This window comes from Lichtheimia ornata (assembly GCF_029851405.1).
Source record: "Lichtheimia ornata isolate CBS 291.66 chromosome Unknown scaffold00525, whole genome shotgun sequence".
Taxonomy (NCBI): domain Eukaryota; kingdom Fungi; phylum Mucoromycota; class Mucoromycetes; order Mucorales; family Lichtheimiaceae; genus Lichtheimia; species Lichtheimia ornata.
The window spans coordinates 1-844 of NW_026695822.1; the positions used below are offsets into that span (position 1 = coordinate 1).

At 45.6% G+C, this 844-nt stretch overlaps 1 protein-coding gene across 1 annotated transcript; it reads left to right on the forward strand.

Annotated features, from left to right (window-relative positions):
- Positions 1–111: 111 nt before the first annotated feature.
- On the forward strand, positions 112–461 carry O0I10_013339 (uncharacterized protein; the record flags this gene model as incomplete). The annotated part of the gene is made up of 2 exons (XM_058493112.1): positions 112–149; positions 209–461. The coding sequence occupies 2 exons, from the start codon at positions 112–114 to the stop codon at positions 459–461; spliced, it is 291 nt and encodes a 96-aa protein (XP_058336122.1).
- Between the last annotated feature and the right edge of the window lie 383 nt (positions 462–844).

The following is an 844-nucleotide window of genomic DNA, read 5'->3' on the forward strand; positions in this document are numbered from 1 at the left end:
CACTGAATGCGTACACAAAGTTGACTTGTGGAAGGGGACACTGTTGGGCTGTAGATTACGCTGACTATATAAAGAAAGGCGAAAATTAGAGAATGTTTACCACAATCAAACATGTCCCAATCTCCAGCCATTCTTCCCGCAACCCTTGGGTGAGTTGATAGACGCGAGGACACTACATCGCTTTACAACAACTGACATAAGCCTATAGTGAGCTCAAGCCAGGCCACCCGGCCCTGAATCTCGCTCGTTTGCTTCCAGAGCAATACTTCCCTTGGACTCCGCTGCACGTTCTCATAGACGCAGCAGGTTCGTTTTTTGCCGATGAGGCAAACAAGAACTACGAGCATTACGATGCTATATGCCATGAGGCAAGACGTCTTACAAGCATGTACCAAGATCATGTGCGTGCTGGAGCACGTCTTTATTTGGAAGAGATTAGAAGCAGAAACCAGCAGCAATAAAGGACGCTTTTAATACCATCAATGATGCACCTTTGAGAACCACACATAATGTTTTGAAGCTGCCATAAATATTGAACAGCGCGTTCTTTATTGTCCGGTAAAACTTCTCGTGATCACCATCATCGCGATGTTTGATAAGGGCGACCATTTTTTTAATTGATCTTCTCTGGCCGCCCTTTTCCGGTTGAGCTCTACGATCTGCTCTTGGATATGGTTAGCAGCGTTAAGGTGTACACTGCCTCCGACACCATCTCCATCTTGTAGGTAGTACACTCGTGACCTTGTTTTTTCACGCTTTAGTAACACGTCCATTATGTGATGTAATTTCTTTACCTTCTACAAGCAGGCCACGAACAACAGGAGAGCACCGCTTCTGATTGCTG